The 21,496-nt window shown below is 35.4% G+C and overlaps 3 protein-coding genes across 3 annotated transcripts; 1 reads left to right on the plus strand and 2 right to left on the minus strand.

Moving 5' to 3' along the window:
• Positions 1–328: 328 nt before the first annotated feature.
• LOC117625995 (transcription factor JUNGBRUNNEN 1-like) lies at positions 329–1,669 on the minus strand. The gene is made up of 3 exons (XM_034357606.1): positions 1,449–1,669; positions 1,035–1,339; positions 329–813 (listed from the first exon to the last, which is right to left on the minus strand). Exons 1-3 carry the CDS (start codon positions 1,642–1,644, stop codon positions 406–408), a joined length of 909 nt encoding a protein of 302 aa, XP_034213497.1. The 5' UTR covers positions 1,645–1,669; the 3' UTR covers positions 329–405.
• Positions 1,670–3,928: 2,259 nt separating this feature from the next.
• Positions 3,929–9,554, plus strand: LOC117623748. The gene is made up of 11 exons (XM_034354707.1): positions 3,929–4,219; positions 4,384–4,433; positions 4,546–4,609; positions 4,939–4,987; positions 5,097–5,165; positions 6,050–6,111; positions 6,981–7,061; positions 7,851–8,005; positions 8,114–8,198; positions 8,610–8,753; positions 9,192–9,554. The coding sequence occupies exons 1-11, from the start codon at positions 3,948–3,950 to the stop codon at positions 9,292–9,294; spliced, it is 1,134 nt and encodes a 377-aa protein (XP_034210598.1). The 5' UTR covers positions 3,929–3,947; the 3' UTR covers positions 9,295–9,554.
• A 3,029-nt stretch (positions 9,555–12,583) lies between these two features.
• Positions 12,584–20,185, minus strand: LOC117623871 (protein ROOT HAIR DEFECTIVE 3 homolog 2). The gene is made up of 22 exons (XM_034354879.1): positions 19,668–20,185; positions 19,516–19,582; positions 19,327–19,429; positions 19,078–19,148; positions 18,484–18,547; positions 18,337–18,402; positions 18,176–18,223; positions 18,034–18,096; positions 17,870–17,926; positions 17,523–17,681; positions 17,357–17,425; positions 17,171–17,262; positions 15,911–15,989; positions 15,246–15,411; positions 15,041–15,165; positions 14,662–14,924; positions 14,486–14,582; positions 14,223–14,393; positions 14,034–14,138; positions 13,423–13,517; positions 13,219–13,315; positions 12,584–13,135 (listed from the first exon to the last, which is right to left on the minus strand). Exons 1-22 carry the CDS (start codon positions 19,813–19,815, stop codon positions 12,842–12,844), a joined length of 2,499 nt encoding a protein of 832 aa, XP_034210770.1. The 5' UTR covers positions 19,816–20,185; the 3' UTR covers positions 12,584–12,841.
• Between the last annotated feature and the right edge of the window lie 1,311 nt (positions 20,186–21,496).

The raw sequence follows: 21,496 nt of genomic DNA on the forward strand, positions 1-21,496 counted from the left end.
CGCACCCATATATAAAACATCCAAGTCATACATACAGAAACATTGACTTCAACATAATAATTAATTATGTGTGCCCCTGATACATAATTTTTTTTTTTCTTTTTTAAATTTCTTCTGAACAAGAAGAAGAGCTTATGGTGGCTTTTTTTTTTTAAAGGTTCAAACTACTATGATGAAAGTGCTATACGGAGGAGGCCAGACCATGACAACTTCGGGTCTATACCTAGCCGCCCCTGGATATATCTTAACAGAATGGAAAAAGTTATAATATTATTCATGTAGAGAAGCATTAACATATCCAAGAGCGAAAAGGGAAAACCATGGAGACAAGACCCTACCGTAGTCCTCATTCTTTATGGGTCTCTAATCCACTAACTACGACAAGGTTAGAGAGAATAGTTTCCACTACCTGCAACTATATAGCAGTGATGGATTTAGAACACAGTCGACCATTGGTCTTAGCTCATCCCAGTTTCCATCTGATGTTAACATCTCATCTTCTTTTGGATTCGAAAAGCTTATGTATGAGTTCACCATTGGATCAACTTCACCTTTTAAGCTCAGCTGATCACCTGCGGAAAATCGGTTTCCTTCGTACACATGATCGTTATAGAAAATAGGGCTCCTTTCAAATTGATCCTTATTAGCAGCCAAAGCACCAAAACTTATATCCGATTCAGGACTGCATGGTTTAGAACTTGAGTCAGCCACAATTTGCTTTGGATTCGAAGTTGCCTTTTGCCAATTTGATGCATACTTTCTGCAAGAATAATTATTATCTCGCTTCAAAATCCTGCAAAGTGTCCAAACTTCCTGCAATTATATGAAAGAACTAGTTAGTTATACCATCTCTTATATATAGAGAATAACAAAAACATGCATCTGAAGTATTGATTATAGGTGGATTGAAAGTGTGGTCTAAATTCATAGTTTGATAACATAACATGCCAAATATCTTATAATTAAGAAACGGGAAAGTAAGAGAGAATCTAATAGCTATTTAACATATATGTTATTATATAAAGAGAACGTACAGCTTCTTGAGTATAGTTCTTGATGTTAGAAGTGTCATCCTTGCTTGAACTAGCCGGAAGGCGGAATTCGTGCATCATCCAGTCTGTTTTGGTACCCTTTCCAGCACTTCCCCGGTAGTAGACTAGGGATTTCTTTAAGCCAATGCAACTGTGAAAGTCACCAACAGAATATACAGGCTTATCAATGCCAGTGGCTTTCCAAAACCCTGATTTTGTGACCCGGTTGGGTCTTACGCTATTTCTGTACTTCTTTCCCCTTCTGCAAAAGAAGTACCACTCCTTGCCCCCAACAATGCCGCTAGCTTCTGCATTTTCAACAATGGAGAACCAAAATCATATATATGAACAAACATTGAGTAGAAGTTATCTACATCAAATCTAAATATAAATGAAGAGAAACGGAGAGGAGCATACTTGGAAGATCCCAAGGGTCATATTTGTAAATATCAATAAGTTTGATGAGTTCTAGACGAATGGGTTTGTTCTCCACCTTCCTCCGAAGATAAAACCTCACAAGCTCTTCATCAGTGGGATGAAAACGATACCCAGGAAGCAAATTTGCATCTTCCTTAATGTTGTTTGAATCACTCATCATATTCTGAACCTCCATTTCTGTATAGTTTCTTCCTATTGGCGTTTTCTGATCCATTTATTTGAGGGCTTAAAGCCAATTAACCTTCTTATAGTGTGAAGAGAGTGCTTTGGTCAAAGTCGTGTGCTTGACTGAAAAAGATGAATTTGTCAGTTTTGGGTGGAGAACAAAAAGGTCGCGACTATCATCTCATGATTGTCTTCAATTGGGTCAGATGTTTGGACCAAGTGAAAGAGAAATAAAACAATGTGACGTATTGGTTTTGAAAATGTTGGCTAAATTAAAGGAAGAGTAGTCATTGAAAGGAACAATTTTGACTAAATTTGCCATTTATTAGTTGTGGCGATTATGTAAACCGCAACCCTATGTTTATTTCCTATTTGAGAGTGAGAAACTGGTTTTCGGTTTGTCAAATTTTCGGAGCATGCAATGTAGACGCTTTAAAAAACTTATTGTATAGTACTAATTTAGGTGTTAATTATAATGAGTAGATGACGAACATATTAAAGTATAGTATAATATTAGTAAACTAATAACATCACGCGACGGTAATACCGTCTCACTAGTATTACCTTATTATAAACTGTTTGTACTAAGTCTCATACATGTGGTTAATGTCATTTTCATCACCCCATGCATTCATGTACAGAGAAATCCTTAAATTAAGGCCCAATAATTGGATTTCGTATATAAAATTATTTATTCATGTATATACACACACACACATGCATGTAACCGAAGAATAAAATCTTTCACCTGGAAAAATTAACTTGATTAGGATCTTTACAAAAAAGGTCAACTTTGTTAGATACATTTAAGCGACTTTTGATCTAAACCTATAAACATTACTTGTAGGTTCATACACAGATTTCATTTCCTTTAATTATACTTTATGTATGCCAATTGTGATTTGGGTGGCTGCTGCCAAGATTGTTTGACCGATTGTTGATTGGTTTTTCATTTCTCTGATCGACGGTTGCTAGTTGTATCAATTCCCCAAATCGGTGTATGTACTCAACCGACAAGAATTCATGGTATATATATATATATATATGTATAATTATTGAAATTAATTAATTAATTAATTAATTTTGGGGTTGAAACATAATATCTTCTTGATAACTTATTTTAGAAATCAATGTACGTTTGTAGGCTAGCTAACTAAGTTGGAGCATACACACCATGAATCGTTTAAGTCATCCTTATCCAAAATCATCATACTTACATTACATATAGCCAAGTTATAATGTATTTTTGCTATATTTATTTGTTTTATGAGATAAATGTATTAATAGACTGTAAACCTGAATTACATATTTATACACAAATTAACCGATTAATAATATAAGTTTATAGTAAGGCATATATATTTGTTATCTTTCACGTCGAAGCTTCTAAAGTATTTATGTTCCTTTTTTCTTTTAAAATTTAAAAAAAATGTATAAGGAAAATTAAACCTTGAATTCATCTGCCATCCCATCTTTGTCATAGACAGTACTCCATTGCTAAGTCTCTAAGCAGGGTTAGAAATGAATAATTTTTTTTCTCTATCTCACTTTCCACGTGATAATAAGTAACTTAAAGACTAATGAAAGAATTTTCTTTTGTTAACATTGACAAGCAGGTTAAAAGCTCTAGTAAGACAAAATGGATGAATTGATGTGGTGAGCATATAAAGTCAGATTAAACTCTCCGGAGTGATGGCTTTTAATTAAAGAAGTGTATTTCCAAATTAAGAAACTTAATTTTTGCTGACCAAAACTACTAAAACAGTGCAAGAAATCTTTTTCAATCTATGGATTGAGACAGTTTGCATAAAATAATTAACATTCAAGTCCTCCCGAAAACTCAGGTGATCAACGACGGCATGCGTTTTGACTTTTCCAATTTCCATAAAATTTTATTTTATTTTTACGTTAGCAACTTCAATACTCCAACACACGAGTAGCGAGATAAGGATTGTTGGTTGCGTGCAATATTTTATTTTTATTTTCTATAATTATGACCTTTTGCTCACGTCATCATCACCTCGGCATATTCTGCTGACTGAAGACAGCTGGAGTCGGGGGTCGTTAGCTCACGTGCTAACCACGTGTTTAGTTAGTTTTTAATTCCGTTAGATGGTTAGGCTGTTAAGCAACGGTGTTAGCATTTTGTGTCCAAGGCCCAATTCCAATTAAGCTTTTCCCGGGTTGACCCGGCCCGAGTATAAGGGCATAAAAGTCATTTCGTTGCAAAGAAAGCTTTTTCTATAAAGCTGATTATTCCTTCCACAGACAGCTAAAAATCAACAAACCGTGGACGCCAACAGACCAACTGCCATGGAATTCGCTTCTTGTTCAATTCTCAGAGCTCAGCCATTTTCAACCTTCATTCTTCCAGCCAACGCCATTTACACCCACTTGTTCGCTTCATGGCCTTCATCCAAGCACAATCTCAGCTTGGCCCTTCCATTTTTCTCCACTTTCCCGAGAAATTCGACTTTCCCGGGAAAATGTCAGCACTGCGATCGTTTCACTGCTTTCAGCTCGATTTCCGGCTCCCAGGACCAGAATCCATCTCAGAAACTCGCAGTTCTTCTTGAAGTTGACGGGTGATATTTTCTTTTTCTCTTACTTCGAGTTCAAGCATTTTGTTTAATTTGTTTTCTCGTTCGCGTTTTCTTGTTTCTTTGGAGCTATTGTTTGCTGCATCGTTTTTTCGATAGGTGTTGGGATTTCTTGAAGACTTTTCCATGACGCATTGTCTTTATTTCAGGGTCCTTATGGATGCATACCGCTTGGGGAACCGACAAACCTTCAATGCTGGTGAGCAAATGCAGTCAGTATATGCATATTGTGTAAAAGAATTCAATAGCTAATTGTTGAGTATGGGTTTTATGTGTTTATCTCACCGTGCCTTCTTGTGATATATTGTCAGCATTTCGAAAGCTTGGGCTTGACTGTGCAAGTTGGACAGAACCTGTTTATCTGGACCTCCTGAGGTGTGAAATAAAAATTATGTGTAAAAGATTCTCTGTAAACATGGTTCTTTTATTTCTTTAAGTAATTTATTTGACTTGCTTCAAGCTTTTTTTTTTACATATGAGTGAGTTGAATAACATTGCCGTGTCTGCAACTGGGTCATAAAATTTTTTACATATGGAAAATCACAAAGTTCTGCCTCAGATTGCTTTTTTGCTGCACAATTATGCCTTGTCTTGTTTTCTTCTTATTTGGTTTGAAAAAAAGAATTGAAAATGTTTGGATTAATTAAGGTCTTATCAACTTTTATGCCTAAGGTTGTTCACGGTAGTTTATGCTAATTTTTCAGGAAGAGTGCTGGTGATGAGGAAAAGATGCTGAATTTGTATTTCAATCGGGTGTGTTACTCTTGTGTTGTCTTTGAAAAGTATGAATGCTTAAGGTAGTTCTTTGAAAATTTCCTTCATTATGTATCTTTTTCTTTTAAATCAATGATCTGTCTTGCAGACTGGTTGGCCTAGTTCATTGCCCACAAGTGAGAAGGCGTCATTTGTGAAAAAGGTTCTGCAAAACAAGGTATTTCATATCTAAGATGACGTCTAATTAAGGGCTTAAGTTAGGTTTTAGGAATGCATCTCATATTGATGTCTGATCTAACAACTGAGATTCAAGTCTAGACTTAGGTCATTAACACAAAAGGTATATTACTAGGATTTAATTAGCTTTACTTGGGCTGCATGGTTCAAGTTTACCAGGTTGATAAACTTTTGATCACTGATCGTTTCAAAGCTTCCTTAATGTTGAGGATTCCACTGGCAAGCAGGATATGCACAAATGGAAGTTATAGTGTTTGAATCACCATTTTGATCATATAGTTGCATATACTATGGAGGAAACGAAAATATGGCGGAATTTATAATTGCAGGTCTGAGATGAAATCTGCTTTCGGTTATAATCCCCTTCCTATGTTAAGAGAACTGTTTGTATATTTTTCCAGGGTAGGTAAGTTGCAATCCTGATTTAAAAACAACAGAACCTTATTTTTATATAGATAAGTTGCAGACCGAATATAGATAACCATAGCTTTAAAGTAGCTTAGGAAAAATTAAGAATTAGAATTTTTATGTTCCTCTTGAACCTGTGAATTATATCATTTTTACACAAAAGAAATAGCTTCTCTGAGATAACTTCAAAGTCTGGTTTCACTTGATAGCTTATTTTGTTTAATCTGACGAACGGAATATAACACTATTATTCCGGATGTTGGACCTACATTATGTGTTGTATGGATGTTCGGGTATTATCTCAGTTCAAATAATTATTCCAGTGATGAAAGAATGGCTAAGCATGTAGTTAAATCATGCAAAGCTTCAAATTTACTGAGATATGATCACACAATCTTTTAGCTCTGCCCTATTTATAATGAAAGTAGCTAATAATAATTGGTTTGTTTTTTACAGAAAATTGCGATGGATGAGTTTTTGATGTCAGAAAGTTTACCTTTACGACCTGGAGTTGAAGAGTAAGTTTTCTCATCCTAGTTAATTGTAAATTATGCATCTAATTTTGTATTCCCTCTAAATCACTAATCCATTTGAAACTTAAAAAGTCTGTATTAAATTTCGAATTAATTCTCTAAGATCATAGGAATATAATGTGGTTCTGTGGTTAGTGTTGCTTTCTAAGACTTAAATTGAAGGTTATTGCAGTGAAGAATTATCTGGAATATCATAATTATTGTTCGAATTCGTAAAATATTAGTCACAATGGGTTTTATGCTGTATGCTACCTTATTTTTCTCCTTCATATTTTATAAGTTTTATGATCATATACCAAATATACTACTGATACTAAATTTCGACATGATATTTTACTTCTTCAGATATGAATAGCTTAGACCAAAACCATGTGCTAAACCTTTTTATTGGTTCTCAAAATATTCAAATACATGGAGCATAAAATTTTCCTAATGTCACGATCAACATTTATGCTAAAAGATCCTGCTAAAATGTTGGCAAAGGAACGATATGAAATTGAAGCTGGCTTGGCCACCACTACATATCAAAGTGCTGTTATATTACTTCTAAAACTCTCTACCAGACTTCTGTTCTCAGAAATTTGGCTAAGACGACGTGTTAGACATGTCAGGCGTCTTATTCTTCTCGATGACTAATCAAAATGATTTGAAATTACTTTGGTTTATGGTCCAGATAAACTGATAACCCCAAATCTAGAGAAAGTAAGAATAACCATACTATAGATAATAATTTCACTTGAGTTTTCATGAGGTTTCATATATTCGTGAATGCCATGTCTGGTTGCCCATTTGTGAATTTCTTTTTTCTCCATGAGTATTTAACAGTTACACTTGTTTTCTCCTTTCATTTGCAGATTTATCGATGATGCATACAACGAAGGAATACCTGTGGTCATTCTGACAGCCTATAGTAAGAGTGGGGATGAAATTGCCAGGTAATGACAAACAATTTTTCTTCTCGTTTTTATGTTTATCTTTGTTCATAAGTTTCTAGACGATTACCAACATGCTCTGGCTTTTGGAGACGTTATAAATGCACTGCTGCTATGACTATAAGTGCAAATTGTTTTTCTTCCAAATTTCTATTTCTAAAGTCGCCTGACCGTATATACAATTTTCCATTGTTGCTTTTGGAGACGTCATCTTGTTTACTACTTAAATACTATAATAATTTGGAAAAAATTGTAAATAAGAGCACACAGACAGGCACATATACACATACATACGTACGTGTATAAGCTGGATAACTTTTTTTTTTTTTTTAAAGGTAAGCAATTGCGCTTCGGCTACCAAGGGCTGCTGGGAATTTTTAGCTTTTAGCACAGATTAAACTGACAAATGCGACTAGTTACTTAGTGTCTTGTTGCTAGCCTAAAAAGGTTTATTGATTTATAACTTTTACCCTTGCTACAACATAGATATAAAAAAAATCCATAAGTTTATCCAATGAGGTTTGCAACAGGCTCAAGACCCTGCTCATGAGGGATCACCTTGTCTCAGGTAAACTGAGACAAACTGAGTAGTTTATAAAGTTCCATTCATAGCCTTCATGAAGATATGATTTTCTACTGCTTAATAAATACTTTAATGAATTTAGTCTCTTTTGATGGACTTCTGATACTATCTATTAATCCTTACCACCATCCTACGAGTTCTAGTTCAGCATGCTTTATGCATGGTTTAGGACTAAGCTAATACTCCAATTATCTCTTTATAAATGTTAGATCAATTGCTGAAAAGCTTGGCATGGAAAGAATTTCAAAGCTAAAGATCGTTGGAGATAAGGAGGTTGATCAGAGTTTGTATGGCCAATTAGCAAATAGTAACGACTTTTCCTCTGGTATGGATGAGCAACTAGCTAAGGAGGCAATAAAAGCAGGTAGGCTCTTTATCTCGCGTTAATAGTCATGTATATGTTTTGTGATATACATTTTTTCAGTGCAGAAGGTTGGGTACTAAAGGGCTCTCTTCTTGCTTTCTGGGTCAGTTTCTGCTGAGAAACAAAGGATTGCAGAGGAGGTTGCATCATTGCTAAAGCTGAATGTAGAGATTGATACTACCCCATCTGAAAGGTTAGCTAATTTGATCCCTTCAAGGATTGGTTTGTGTCTATCTATTATTTTTGTTTTATGGGGTTTCTGATGTTCAGGGTTTAAAAGAGAAACTTGTCACTTTTATGTCTGATTCTGCTTACATTAGTGCTGAAGACCTGAAATAATGCACCATATGATATGAATATATTTAATAGTTAATTTTTGCTTCTATGGTAGGAAATGCTGAGCAAGTTCATGTCTTTTATTATTTTTTTCTTTTTAGCAATGACTTATCTTGATCTCAATTTGAGTATTTTAGCGTCTATCAGATGGCCCATTAATTCTTGCTCATATGATTGATTAGGGTAATATATTGTCTGTTCTATCACCAAATTACTTTTCTGCTTGTACTGATTCCAACCACTATTTGACTTTTTAATTGTTTTCCAGCTTAGAGAAGGTCATTGCTACCTTGCGGGCTGGGGCAGAAAATGCTGGAGTACCAGTATGCGATTGTGTTCTTATTGCAGGAAGCCAGTCTGGTGTAGCAGGAGCTGAGCGAGTGGGCATGCCATGTGTTGTTTTAAGAAGCAGGTGAAGGCTTATTTATTTCAGTATGATACCAGTCTGCATGCATGTTTTGAAAGGATGGTTTCAGTATGAAACCGTGCCACTTAGGTTGGGAGAAAAGTTTGGTGTTAGTCCTTTCCAAATATAAAAATACTAGGTATGACTTATTTCATCCTCAGCACTTGATTAGAAAATTGGAATAATTGGTTAAAGTGCAAACAAAAGGAATGAAAATTTTAGAATTGCTCAGAACAAATTCCTGCCTGTTTCAAATTACTTTAAATCCTTTTATTCAATCGTATTCTGATTTGAAGTATCATTAAGGAAATGTGCATGCTGTGACCAAAGTCCACTGAGATGATGCTATAGTTTGATTTCTTATTCACTATCATTTTGATTTCTTATTCACCATCTCTGTCTAGTTGGCTAATTAATATTATTTATTTTTCTTAATCCCTGTAGTTTGACGGCTCGAGCTGAGTTCCCTTCAGCAAATGCAACAATGGATGGGTTTGGAGGAGCAGACCTGACCATCACTAAACTACGCAACAAGAGAAGGCCATGAAATCGAATCTTGTTCTGTTTTCTGCGAACCTATTAACAGAACGGCATTTTTGTTCCCAAAGAGATCTGTTAAAGGGTTAAAACAGAATTACATGCTAATCTGCATTCTTGTAATTTCTTCACCTTATAATAGCTGTTTTAGTTTCTTAATAACTACTGCGTGCAATATAAAAAGCAGTCAACTTCTGATGTCAATTGTTCAGGAATGCTTGATGATGAGTGAAGATTAGTAAAATTTTAGCATCTTGGGCATTAATTTGAGATTCTTGGGATTTCTTCAGTGGCTTAATTAGAATGAGTCATGACCACTGGTTTTTATTTTTTATTTTTTCACCTTAAAAATTACCAAATTTGGAGTTGCGCGGAGGAAAACCCCATTTGATCCTCTATATTGTTACTGGGACAGAAACAACTGCCTAAATAACCCCATTTAGCAAAAACAAAAGCCACTTTCTTCTTTATAATACAAAAGCCAACCAGCATATTATATCACACATCAAGAAACGTATTTGTGTCAAAAATTTGCTCCTCTATATATATATATATATATATATTATACACACAAATTTCGGGGGTTCTCAAAAACCAAGGGCCCTGTGCAATGACACCACTTGCATACACTGGCGGATCCACAGAGGAGCAAGGAGGTGCATGCACCTCCCCTCTCCGGAAACTTCCTTGTGGATGTCGGAATTTGCCCATTTGCTAGTGCCCACAAATTGTTCGACTAAATGCCTCAAAGATGTTATTTTGTTTGCTGTTGTGTGAGACCCTTAATATTTTCCTTAGATTGTTGATCTCGATCCCACGAGTGTGTAGGAGAAAACGGTTTATCAATTGGAGCTTCACAACAAAAGTTATGAATTTTCGAAATTTTTCTAGAACTATAGATGAGTTGCAGAGGTTTTTCAAGGAAGAAGACTGACTCTGCGCTCTTCTCACTTTTGATTCTTTTTTAAATGGTCCGACTGACTCTGCCCTCTTCTCACTTTTGATTCTTTTTTAAATGGTCCAATAGCAAGCTGACACATGTCCATTTCCAATCAGCCTAACTTAAAAAATTCATAAGAAACTCATGTGTGCCAAACAATTCACTGAAAATTATCCCAAACTTTTAATCACATGTACTTTTATCTCGTAACCTCCAAATCACATGTGCTTTTGGTTAGATTAATTGGTATTAATTTTGGTTAGATTAATTATGTAATTGACATGGATTTTGTTCATATTTGATATGAATTTTGGTAAACTAATTGTGTCACTGGCATTGATTTTGTTCATATTAATTGATATTCCATACAGTATACAGACTATAATCAATTAGTAATACACGTAGAACTCTTATTTGTTTGAATTATGAATGACATTAGTATTGTTTAAATTCTAAGGGCATTGGTTGTCTAAATTAATTTTTGAATTTTTAGCCCTTTTTTTTAACACACTACAAGGATATTAGACTTGAACTTTGGACCTTGCTTGAGTTCTTTGTGAATTTTTAGTCTTTTAAAAATTACACTTTCTCTGAAAAATTCATGAATCCGCCACTGCTTGCATACCCTCAGGGTCGCCCCTGTAACAGTTACAACGCAATGTTATAATGCTAGAACTGAGTATCATAAAACTAAATTCTAAATAGAACGTAAGGTATTTGAGTTAAAAAAAAAATAAAGTACTGTAAATATTGCGGAAACGGAAGTCATAAGGTGGGCCAAAATAATCAAATTTTGATTTTGATTTAATACGAGTCATGTCACAATGAAATCAAAATTACACAAAATCAAACAAAGTGTCGCTACTGTTAGGTCCTTACCACACAACTCCTCAGGCTCACATCACATGCATAAGAAAATGCAGTTATAGGGATGAGCAACATGTACGACATTGGTCTCCCGACTAAGTAAAAATAGTTATAATTTTATTTCTCAAAACACCAGCATGTTGCAATAATCGAGTAAAACAATGGCGGAGAGTTACCCGAATGTCACTGTATACTTGCACTGCTCGATGACCGGACAATACATAATGGATATCGCTCACAACGCAAGAGAACCAGAATACTACACACCGACAAAATATCCAAAACAACAAACAGACATCGCCACATGCAATATGTGACTCAAAATCACATTCAAATTCAAGGCCAAAATATATCATTTCAAACTTATGGCCAAATCCAATATTCAGCAATACAACTAAGAAAATATTCAATCGTATAAAGCAATTTGTCAAACTTATGGATACATATTTAGGTCAGTCTGAAATTTGAGCTGTGTTAGTCCAGAGAAACTTCCATGCTCAATTGTATAATAACTAGACAACTAAAAGCATCCGCAATAGGCACTTTAAATAAATGTGTGCACAAACTGATCAGTACACTCTGAACGACTATAATTACTTTAGAAAGAGCATAAATTCATTGAAACCAAGAACCACTATCGCCATAATAGCCTCCTGAGAATACAAAAGCGAACAGCATCATGCATAAGTTTGCATGATTAGATTGAGCTTCTAAGCGTAAAGACAGGTAGTTTGTTAAAAATATTAGGATGTTGGTTTATCTTTGCAGAAAATACAAGACAACATTTACTTGCCGTTACCAAGTCGAGTTCGCTCATTTTTCAATATTAAGTGTTTCCATATGTTCCGGAACTTCATGCAGATAACACAACGTTAATATTATGTATTTCATGTTCATATAAAACATATGTATCACACCTTGAACAATAATTAGATGATTGTCTAGGGAGAAAAGACCATAATGTTGTCCACGGGCCTAGTTGAGGGATCTTGCTCGTGCTTAATTTTGTACCTCACTTTTTTTAATGGTTAAAATTTCCGGCAGACAATTGTTTTTCCATAAAATTTGTCTTGTATCAGCCCAGAACCAGAGAATGATTACATTTTCATACAAAAGGAGCAAAAACCAAAAAAATTATACCAAAAGACAACACCACAATGTATATAAGGTTTTGGTTTCCTAGTCTCTTCTTGAACTAAGGAATAGCAATTGAGTTGAGATGAGCAAGTTTCACTTCTGTATGTTTTTTTTATAAATTTTTTTTTTTTAATCACAAACGAACAACTTGTGCTTCCTTTTGGCCAACTGCATAATGGTAGAGACTTGCTCAACTCAAACCCCACGAAAATGGTCTTTTCAATATTTTTTGGTCAAGATTTTCAGGTCAGCTTGAAATTAGAGTTGTTTTAGTCAAGAGAAAGTTCCTGCTCAGTTGCATAATAACTATTAACTAGACGAAAAAGTAGACAAAAAGTTCTCAAGAAAGCAGACGAAAGGTTTTTAAATGATATTTCATTACCATATAAATTTAGAAATATGTGGTGCACAGATTTTACAATCTAATTTCTACCTTCACCTAGAAACATCAATAACAGCTAAACTATTTTGTAAGACCACGGTATTCAGCAACCCCCATTTATTTCATCAACTGCGAACAAGAATAAAATCAAAAAAGTAAGAAAACTAACGCGACAACAGCGTTGTAATTCTAATTTGATACACAGGTTACAGACAACATAGAGCATATACATCACAACGGTTCAACTTCTTGAACATTCATAGGTCGCCTTTGTCTCAAGGGAGGGCTTGAGTATTCGATGTCACCATCCGATGACGAGATATTAGACGACACAGATGACTCAGGAATTGAACTTGATATTGTGTTTGGCGGAGGTGTTTCATTTCTATGACTCCGGGAAGCAACAGATACTGGCCGCCTGGGTGCTTCAGGTGCTGGATTACCCTGAGCTTCTTCTGCAAGTTTTCTTAGAAGATCCATGACAGTTGGAAGAAACCTCGATGAAATAGATAGTATTCCTGACAGCTGTTTACACCAAAAAAAGGAAACTAAAATTAGAACCCCGATTAAACAAGGAAATTCCAGTAAAAACTCAATTATATACTCACAGTGCCATGTTGGAACTCTCCCGCAATGTCCATCTGTACCCATAAGGCCTTTGAAATTAAAAATGCAACAAATAGAACCATGAGGTAGAGAGGATTCCTGTTTCATTTGAAGGGAAAAGCCACGTGATTAACAGATGGGAGAGACTTTAGGGACATCCAAGCAATTAACAAATGTGGAGAACCTAGTACTCTTAATAAACTTACTTTAAAAGGAGCATAAATTCATTAAAACCAAGAACAATCATCGCCATAATAGCCCATGGAGGAGGCAACCAGTTGTTACTCCGCTTGTGAGCCTCCTGAAAAAACAAAAGCAAACAGCAGCATAATTAAAATTGCCGGATTAGATTGAGCTACTAAGCATAAAGGTAGGGAGCTTGTTAACAATATTAGAATGCTAGGGTCCCCTTTGTAGAACAAGAATGCATTGAACTTGAAAATAAGTTGATCCAATGAGACTATGCCGTTAAAAAGTCAAGAATTTGTGCACTTTTCAATATTCAGATTTCCATATGTTCTGGAACATCATATATACAATCTTTTGTTTCAATACTAAAGAAAATCTAATTTACATAAATAAGAACAAAGAAATGTCATCTGAAGACAATGCACACATCCTAATTCCAAGTACCTACAACTAGTTGCCCATTACTTTAGCAAGAGCATACTCCAATATCCATATCTTCCTAATTTAAAATTTTGCAAAACATTGAAAAATAAAATCCATTTATTCTTCATGCAACACCATTTTAATGATAATAAGAACAATTACACTACTGAAGTTAGATTTAAGATAAAAGAAATTAAAAATATACCTGGGCTGCAATAGCTTGAGTGACACTATACTCAGTCTCTGCCTTGAACTGTCTCCACAACGACTTGCACTGTACTGGAGTAATTAAAGTATCCTTTGATGAAACCTGGTTCAAAGTTAACCTTAAATAAGAAACCAGTTTGACCATACAAACATTATACAGAGAAACCAAAACGCATTAATGGTGTACCTCTTCCCAAGTGCTTGAGGCAAGAGGATCTGTAGAAGCTGCTATCCTCCCATCTTGCGAAGATGAAACGGTAACAGTTCCATCCATCAAAGAAGAAAAGAGAAGTTTTTCAATATTATCTGGCTTCTCCTCCAAGCGGATGGCAGCCATGACCGACAAAAGCTTTAGAGACTGCAAGAAAGAGATCATAAAATACAATAATATATCACTTAAACACAAATAGACAGATAAACTATACTTCCATAAAAGTTTCCAATAATTACCGCGGAGCGGGCATCCTTGGTAATACTTCTAATGTCATCTTTCCCAGTCCAAACCCTAGGCATTGAATCACTGTCATAATTGAAGACTGTCGAGAACCTGAGAAATGTTAACAAAGGTGATAAGCAACCAAACTGACAATGAAAAAAAGGAGAAAGTTTGTTGATTAATTCTCTACCGATCCTTCATGTGGATCATAATGTTTGCAGCCTCTTCTCGTGCTTTTTTCTCAACCACATTTCTTGCATAATCCTTTAAATTTTGCATCATTTTGGTAGATGTATCTTTGTCCAACTCAAAACCAGCAACTGCAGCTGAGAACTTCGATACTGCAACTTCAGTTTCACGATTAAGAAGTTTTCTTATTGAAGTCCAAGTGTCCTTTCCACCAGTTTCAAGTAGTGCCTCTACAGGTCCAGTTAAAGATGCAGAAAGTTGTTTCTGCAAAATTAAAGGGTATTGGAATTGAGTATTTTGAGTAACAAATAATATGAGCATAACTTTAAAAGTATCATCCGGCGTGTAACCAAGACTTTACTCCATTATCAGAAAATTACCTCATAATTGATATTCAGTTCTGACAACTTTGCACTACGAACGGATGATGCATGAGCATCTATATCACGTTTAAGTTTTTCCCTGACTCTCGAAGCATCCCAATCAGCTTGTTGTATGGCAGCATCTGAAAGAGCATAAAAGATAAGTAATAACAAAGATTTTTTGGTTGACAAGCATATTAATTACCTGCAAAAATTCTATAACCTGCACATCCTTTGTCAAACTCAAGCATGGAAGACTGGGTAGAGGTACGAACAGATGAAGCAAATTCTCCTCCTTTGTTTAACGACTGCTCCAGCCTCACTTTAAAATCTTCAAGTGCTTTAGAGCGTAGGTGTCCCAGCATGGTCGTGTATGCAGGGTAAACAAACTGGAAATTTCATAGGAAAACAAGATTTAAGCTAAAATAAGCATGATAATTGAAATCAGTGGCTGCTATGAATTCTCAAAACCGACGATACAAAATTCATCCTGCACATTAATTAGTTTGGGTTTGAAGAGAACCTGAACTATAAAGATCGGGCAATGTTACTGTTTGAGTATTACATAACAAGCAAGCTCTATAGTCACTTTAAACTTCTCGTATGTAATTATTAGATGGAGTCAAGCTTCAGCAATGATGCTTGGCAGCTTATTTTACATAATTATTTGACAGGACTACCAGAAGGAGAAAATTTATGTTGCCAATACACTTCATTATCATGCCCTTCATTTTGACATTGGGGTCAACAGTAGAGCAATTAATTCGGAGGCTTCTAAAAATGAAAAAACCACCACTAATCATGACTTCCCTATTTTCCAAGAATTGTCTAAGAAACTGAAAACCTAACTACAAACTCTGTTAAATTAGAGAGAGAGAGTAGCCATACATCCAATGCTTTTGACTCCAACAATTGTCGTTTTGAGTTCCTTACTCCTTCGTCAAAGTAGACGGCCTCCATGTCATATCTATCATTCATAAGCAAGATCAAGACATAGAAATAAAGCCAGAATTAAAAAAAGTACAACACCAACAACTAAACTTCCTACGCATAGTAAACACACAAAATAAGCACATATACACACGTTAAGAATCCCTCAACACCGAGACACTACTCGCTAGTTTTAGTAGTCAAGCCAAAACCAGTGGACAGAGTAACATGTGAAAAATGCATCCAAATTTTTTTTTAAAGTGATCAATCCAATGACAATGTAAAACTACTGCAAATATAAGGTAATAGCAGCATAAAATGGAGATACACTATACTACCCAAAACTACACAGATAAAAAGAATTATTCTCTGAAAAGCAGTATGGCTACATTGGTTGCTTTGTTATTATAGTGTGAAATAACCAACAGAGTAATGTCTGGCCCATCAAATATTAAGAACTTTACATCATACTCATAGCATTTGGTTGCTTCCTTGCAAGCAGTTGAAGGATAATAAAAAAATTACTTATTGTCGCGCCATAAGTACTATCACCTAGGAGAAGTTTTATCTTTTTTGATAAACATTAGGAGAAGTTTTATTTTTTGACAAAATTAACTTTCTGCTGGTGGAAATACAGAAGATGGAGCTCTTAAATAAGGCACACAAGCGTGGTTCATCAGAACAAAAAATCTAATATATATGGCTGGGAATGAGAGTGTTGCAAAATAAAAAGCCTCATGACTACTTTAGAGAGAGAGAGAGAGAGAGCCGGGGGGGATGACTGAAAACAAGCAAATATAATCAGATCACGTGAAGCTACTACAACCTGAGAAAATGATCTTAAGCATCTAATAGTGTATGTACTTCCTCATATCTTTCTCCACCAATATATATTCAATTTTAACACATGTTTTTGAATTAAAAGAAAACTTTAAATTAAGAGAGTAAAAGTAACAACACTTAAATGGTATTAGGTTTTCCTAGTCTTTTTTTTACAATGAAACAAATGAAGAACAATGCTTTGTAAGTTAGAAACGAAATCGGTGCAGAGTATAAATGCTGTCTAAAGGGAAAAGAAAGGAAAGATAGTGTTTCTTCTCGTAATTAGATGTTCCACCAAATCCCTCTCCTTTCATCATTGAATTAAAAGAAAATAACAAACAGAGACAGTTGCAACCCCTTGTTCACCTTGGAATTTTAAACCATAGTGAAACTTACTCAGAAAGATAGGTGCCTAGGATGGAGCTAAGCCTTTTACCAAAACCTTGTACGGGACCCGTTTGGACAGCTTCTTCCAATGCCAACCAATCCTAAATAATATTCATCCAATCAATGACCAATAAGACCTTATAGATCATATTAGAAGGCTAAGCATCTCAAAAATGGAGATAAATGAGTACATACCTCATCAAAGACTAACTGATTAAATTTCTGGTTGGCAATCTCTTCACACCGAACAGTAGCAACCATAACCTAATTTAATCATTTAAGTATTATGCATATGTCATAGGCATATGAGAAGTGAAGACCACAAATAATTTTCTAATGGGAAGAAAAGAAACTAAGAAACCTTGTGAGCGGGAAGATCCAGGTCCTTGTTCTCTTTGATTACTTTCCAAATCTGTTGTGCACTAAAGGAAAATCCTGTGGCAGGGACAACACCCCGTCTATCACCAGCAAGCCCTCCTGGAGAAATAGAATGGAAAAAGCGTTGCCTCAGTTGAGCAACCTGCATGATACAGGCCATAACAGTAAGGATCACAGTAAATTTACTTTGGAATATAAGAAATGTTTCCCCTGATGTGAAGGAAATCAAACGATTATGTTTCCCCAGAAATCGGAAACCACAAAAAGAGAAATATAATGGCCAATATGATTTTGGACATAACGAATTGCTCCTGATAGTAGAGGGGTTACCTCCTCCTTAAACTTCTCCTCCTTCTCTTCATAACTGGACAAAGCAACTACTTCTACCTTCACGTCACAGAATGTTGTACTCAGCAACAATAAGCTTTGACTAATGAGGACATTAAATAGAACACAGGCTGTCAGAGAGTAGAGAAGGATATAAAAGATCTCACACTAAAGAAATCACTGAAGGGGGTACTTTTATGGGCTTGGGGCTTCGGAACTCCATCCCATATCTGCAGAATTTAAAATATCTGAGAGATAAGAAAAAAACAACTAAGGGATAAAAAAAACATAACGTTGAAGACAAATTACCTTCTGTATATCTTCCCTCAAAACCGGCTCTAGATATTCAAACGGGGTCTAAACAAACAGCCACAAACAAGAAAAAAAATTAATATGGAACAAGAAAATATTGCACAAAGGTAACATAATTAGATACATCCTGTTAATTAGCTGAAAAAGTATGCCCAGACCTTTGTTTTATCACGTATAACAAACAGCAACGTCGTTTTACGGGGGCTGAATAAGCGCATCATGACCTATATACATTCAAAACCAGAATTTCATTAACTGACATTAAATGAATAGATAGTAGAGATATAGACATGGTTCAAGGGTACCTGAAAAACTGTTTTCAGTAAAGGTTTGTTTGCAGCTTGCTCGCGACCTATATCATGACACCACCTATATATAATCCAATCTCCAATTAATATCTTAAATTAATTTTAAATTACATGTATATGTGCAATCAAAAAATATGTATTGACATGACTTTCCAGATAAGAAGTCATGTAGACGGTATATGGTTGTCACTATGAGCCTACGTATATACTGTTATCTTCAAATGTCAAACAACTTCAGGACTCTGAATTAAAAGTTCCTAATGTGAATAGCCCCTGTTTTCATGAAGGGCAAAGTCCTAATTAAACACTCACTGAGAATGAAATGATATCAGAAGCTTCTTTCCTAGGAATATAGATGTTCAAAACCAATTTGAAAATAACTTTGTCTTGCTAAAACAAACTGACACGAGATACCAATGCATGTGACAATCTTAAATAGACACGTCTGCTCATTTGACATAACACTTACCAGAACAAGTTACAACCCACTTACAAATTGGAGGTAACCACTACATATATGCCCATCAACTATGCAAAGTAATGTGCGTTATCAGCCAGGTAGTTCCAAGATAAACTAAAAAACAAGCTTACATATTTATCAGCACAATGTCTGAAACTGCCAGGGCAAATAGGGCGCTTTGCTTCTCGAATGTAGTATCATCCTGGAAAATAACAGAATTTCTGAGGAAGCATGAAGGGCGATTTAATCTGAGAACAACTACATTTTACATATAGAAGTTATGAGAAGTTTAAAATGTGAATAGAACTAGGCATTAATAGCTCTTATTATATCCCTCGCCAAAAAAAGAACAAATGGGGTTTTAACAGAAAGCTGATTACCTCGCCTCTCTCCCTACCATCGGTACCCTCCAAATCCATGGCAATCGTGCAAGGCTCAATGCCAACACACTTGGCTATCCAAATACCCTTAGTTGTTTGGCTCCTGAAGTAAATACATACATGTATACATTTGGCATCTATTCTAAAGCAAATTGAGTATATTACCAACTGAAAACCTCAGAAACTAACCTTCCACTGTATGCATCCATCTCTCTAAACTTAGTGTGGAACAGATGGTTCAATAAAGTGCTCTTCCCTGTGATTTCATAGGCAATTAATTACCCCAATATTGCTCAAGCTCAATCAATTAAATTAATTAAAGTAAAAAAGCTTTCTTTTACCGCTGCTCTGAGGACCCATGATGGCAACCACAGCATAGGAGAGTCCACACTCAGCAAGCTTCACTTCCTTGACGAACCTGTCGAGCCCAGAGGAGTTAAACTGACCATCCCCATAGATGAGTTGTGTGGCGCAGCAATCTTCCTCCATGAATACAATACTCTCAAAATCCCCAACTCTGAGAGCCCAAATCTAGCCTTCAAGGCTCCAACTTTCAAGCGCCGACTTATATAAACTTGGAGAGCAAGACGACCCAGATTCTATGCTGCCTTTGAACTCAAGCCTTCTTCTTCTTCTGAGTAAGTAAAGCTTCTTCTTGCTTGAAGAGCAAAAAGAGTAAATAAAAAAGTAAAGAGTAGAGAGAGGGACCGGTGTCTTCTAAATTTCTAATCTCGATTTTTCATAGTATCGAGATCTCTTCTTCTTCTCCTATTTGAATTTTTTTTTTCCTGGTTTCAAGAAAATTGGCGATGTGTCGTTGAATTCGTTTGTATTATCGTTGGTGGCAGAATTGTATTCGCCACCTAAATCCTCTCTCTCCTACAATGAAAGCTTCGTGTTTATCGGTCACTTGTCAAATAAATTTACTTCGGTGTATTTTACCGCCGTATAATTTATATTATTTGTTTAAAAAATATAATTACATTATTTTCACATTATTTTTGTTCATCCACAAGCAATAATTACTTTTGTGTCCAAACAAAAAAGAATAATTATTTTTGTGAAAAGGTATTGTTGATGTATGCATGATTAAAAGAATTTAATAAATAAAAGTTTTGACACGCTGATATAATGTAACTACATTTTCTGGTTTTATGTTACCTAATTTAATATGTCAAGGCTGCTTAAGCAAATATGAGAAATTTTTTTTTTGAATTTCAATATTTAAAGTATATGTGAGAAAAAAGGAAAAAGAATTTAAAAGGAAGGGTGATTAGTATTTATGAAATTAACTTAGATGGTATTTAGATAATTGGAATTTAGGTCGAATTGTGTCAAGTAAATCCTCTCGAAATTGGAAATTATATCATGCGAGGGAAGTAACTACCGGTATATTCAACTTTTTTATTCTTCGAAAATGAAAAAGTTTGTTTACAGCCCACATGAAATCTGGTTGGTAACAAGGCCAAGATGCAGTTTGGGTAAAGCCTAGTAGGGAGTGATGGGCTTTATGTCCAGTTTTATCATTTTCTCAATGTCCTCTGCTCGTGCTGCATTCTTAAGAATAAAACTTACATGGCCAGCAGGGGTCAGCTTAGCTAAGTTGGTTAGAGTGAATATTTTTTTCACTATGCATCCGAGTTTAAATCTCTTCTCCCGTAGGTTAGAGTATATTAAAATAGAATATCATTTTTATAAAATAAAAATCAAAACAAAAACTAGTGGAAAATGGTATTGATTGACAAACAAGTAGTTTTATATTTTAACCATCATAACACTTTGGTAGCGTGTGAGAGAGAATTTTCCCTCCCCCTTGTAGATAAAACTAGGGAGCTTTGGTTTAAACTCAATAAGGAGTATACTATTGTGACAGAAAAACCCTAAGGTAAAATCTCAGCCACCCTCCCACAGTGGCCTCCCTCTCTACCCGCCTCCCCTTTCTTCTCCTCGTCACCTCACCTCTCCTTCCCTCCCTTCCCCACCTTCTTAGTTATTTTGTTTTGTGATGTGGAAGTATTTGCCTTGAAATGATGTTATGGCCATGAAATAGTTGTCATCTTTTGGCCCATGCATTTAAGGACGATGTCGGCTTGCGTCGAGTTTACGATAGCTGATATGGCGCTATGTCTCTCTTCGGGTTGCTCTGTTGGAGTTTGTTTAAGCCTAATAA

This window comes from Prunus dulcis, chromosome 4, assembly GCF_902201215.1.
Source record: "Prunus dulcis chromosome 4, ALMONDv2, whole genome shotgun sequence".
Lineage (NCBI taxonomy): Eukaryota > Viridiplantae > Streptophyta > Magnoliopsida > Rosales > Rosaceae > Prunus > Prunus dulcis.